Raw genomic sequence first — 2997 nt, forward strand, 5'->3', positions numbered from 1 at the left:
TAGAATGGACACTCATCGGCTTGGCTCTCAGGACCCGAGGTTATCTGAGGACTCACTTACCATGTTCTGCTGGCAAAGCCAATAAAATTGCTGGAATTTCTGGGACATAAGCAGCTGTGCACTCCCAACAGCACTCCTGATTTTACCGAGAACTGTTTGAAAAAAGAGTGAAAACTGGGTCAATTAAGGAAAAAATGAAAAGCATTATACAAAGGGAGCAAATGACATTCAGCATAAACTATTATTCCCTCTTACTGGAGATGTAACTTTGAATCTGTCGTGCAGAACATGTCCACAGACTGAATTTGTCTTCAGTCTGCTGCATTCGCAACTCATGAAGAAAATTCAAAGATGACCAAATGCCAACTCTAAGGACGTTCTTCTTAGGTAATAAGAGGAATTTAGTTTAGAAGGTGGCCTACACTGCAGGGAGTTTCCTGATTTTGGGGCATTGAGATGGTTTTACTGCTAATGTTCAGTTGAGCTAGAAGGTAAGAAAGACATGAGAATAAAAATGACATTGGACATTTCCTATTTTTTTAATACACTTTGCAATGTGTTAGTAAACTCTATTATATGTAAATTCCTTAAATGTTTAGGAAAATACATTGACCTATTACCTCGTAGGATTCAATTAGATAAGTTTTAATGAACTGTGGGCAACTATCTCATGGCAGTGCTACGAGATGTATCTCATCTGTGAGGAAACTGTGGAGAAAGAGGTCACCCAGAAAGATCATGATGGGGTTCTTTTCTCAGAGTCAGCAAGAGGGTCCCAAGTTACTACACTACATTCATGCCAATTTCCCTGCCCAACTATGCCGATATCTTTCCAATAATGTTACTCTTTCCACAGCTATGCAGAGTCAGTTTACTGTACAAATGATTCCTAACTTGTATGAATCTGTTAATCAATAGCATTTTTGTTTTTAAATTTTTTGCTATAGGGCACATACATTCACCAGACACACACACACGCAGAGAGAGAGAGAGAGAGAGAGAGAGAGAGACAGAAGGTAGAAAATCAACCCCCCACCCCCTCTCCGGGAGGATGGCCATGCTGCAATCCCTTTTCCTGCACTGTCTTCTCAGGAGTTTGAACACACATGAACTGGTGCATTTAAGCCTCTGGTCCCTCAAACTACCAAGTTGGCCATGTGGGATCCATGTGGAATCCAGCCATCCCAATCACCTTACCACTGGCTGGCCCAATAGTATTTTTTTTTTTTCAAAAGTAAACTCTATATATTCTTCAATAGAAAGTGCTATGGTTTGAATGCAATATGTCTCCTAAACCTCATGTGTTAAAATTTGGTGACCCTTGGAATAGTGTTGAGATGTCATGGAGACTTGATCTGCTTATAATGCTGAGAGGTGAGGCCTTTGGGAAGTGATTAGGCATCAGGGTGGGTCCTCCTGACTGAATACTAGTGAGTTTATAAGGGGAGATTGATAATGAGGTAGACAGAGATTGGATAGGCCCTGTTCCAGCTTCTACCCTACACCACGCTATCCCTTGGCAAGAAGACCCTTAACATCTGCAGCCCCTCAACCTTGGCCTTCCAAACCATGCAAGAATAAACTTTTATTTTTATAAATTACCGAAAATCAGATATTTTCTGTTAGCAACAGAACAGACTAAAACAGAAAGGATTTAATAAATTAAAGAAAGGTAGGTATGGCTACTTCTAGATTTGGACTGATCAAAACCAAGTCTCTTTTTAAGAAATACAGGGGGGGGGAAGCTCCATTTTCTGTCCCCAAGTGTCTCTGAGCCTTCTCATCTTTCTGTTCTCCCTGCTTTTTGTCCAGTCCTTCGCCTGACATAGGCAGAGTCACCACTGGGGAAGTAAGAGCTTTGTAGATTCCAACTCACATAAGCCTCAGCCCCACGTAGGAATCTGTTGGAACCTATTTTTCTTACCACTACACCCTGGGTTCATTTATGCATGATATGTTTTATTTGTCCAAGCATAAATTCTGAAGTTATTCCAGAATTTTCTCTGCACTGTTACCAGGCTGTTCTGTAACTGGGGCACCCTGTGAGGTGGGGATGCTGCCCACATTGTAGATACACAGATCCAAAAAATCTCATCATGCCTTAGTTTACATCAAGGTCTCAATTCAGTCACCTTTCAGCTTAGGTTCATCTTTTATGGGGTTTTCTCAGCATCATTTACTTTGCATTTGCATCTTTCTCTCTCTCTCTTTCTTTCTTTTTTTCCTTTCCTTTTTTTTTTTTTGAAAATTTTCCAGAGGGCTCATGTGCTCATCAGAGAGAAGCAAAGACAGAGAGAGAGGGAAAATGAGAAAGCCCACTGCCCTTGCCATGGGAGATGACCATGTTGTAATCCCTTCTCCTACTTCTCTTTACCTGGTATTTTGGACATGCATGCACACATGCCCAGTGTGTTTTTAAAGCCACCAGATCCAAACCTTGAACTGCAGAGTTGGCCATGTGGGATCCAGCCACCCTAGCCACCACACTGTCTGCTTCCCATCACCTACTTTCTTTCTTTCTTTCTTTTTTTTTTTAGAGAGAGATTTTTTGCTATAGGGTGAGTGCACTTGCCAGGGACACAGAGAGAGACATGAGACAGAGAGAGAGAGAAAGTGAGAAATCACCCATCAGGGGGCTGGCCACGCTGCAATCCCTTCTCCTTCATTCTTCTCTTGGGATTGTGGGCACACATGCACATGCACCCAGCATGAGTTTCAAGTTGCCAGGTCTGGGACTCATCCATGGCTGGCCATGTGGGAGTCCAGTGCTACAACCACTCGGCCACCTCTTGGCCCAATCACCTACTTCTTAGAGCTGAAAATGGATTAGTCCCATCTGCTCAATTTTGTCTTGACTTTTGGCTCTCCCCCAAGACATTTTGCAGAGTACAGATCACTAATCTATACCAAACACTTAAGAACTTAAAATTGCTACTTCTCTAGTTCAGCCATTTTCCCAAGCTTTCACTGGAAGAGGACCATGGCCAGCTTGTATTT

The 2997-nt window shown here is 42.3% G+C and overlaps 1 protein-coding gene across 2 annotated transcripts in view; it reads right to left on the minus strand.

The window, feature by feature from the left end:
• Nucleotides 1-2997, minus strand: part of DLGAP2 (DLG associated protein 2) — a 498047-nt gene that overhangs the window by 10256 nt on the left and 484794 nt on the right. For both annotated transcript variants that reach the window (XM_006163214.2, XM_027766226.1), the window contains one exon: nt 61-152. In XM_006163214.2, coding sequence (XP_006163276.1) covers nt 61-152 — 92 coding nt within the window. The remainder of the gene's footprint in view (nt 1-60; nt 153-2997) is intronic.

This window comes from Tupaia chinensis, unplaced genomic scaffold, assembly GCF_000334495.1.
Source record: "Tupaia chinensis unplaced genomic scaffold, TupChi_1.0 Scaffold141517_1, whole genome shotgun sequence".
NCBI classification, from domain to species: domain Eukaryota; kingdom Metazoa; phylum Chordata; class Mammalia; order Scandentia; family Tupaiidae; genus Tupaia; species Tupaia belangeri.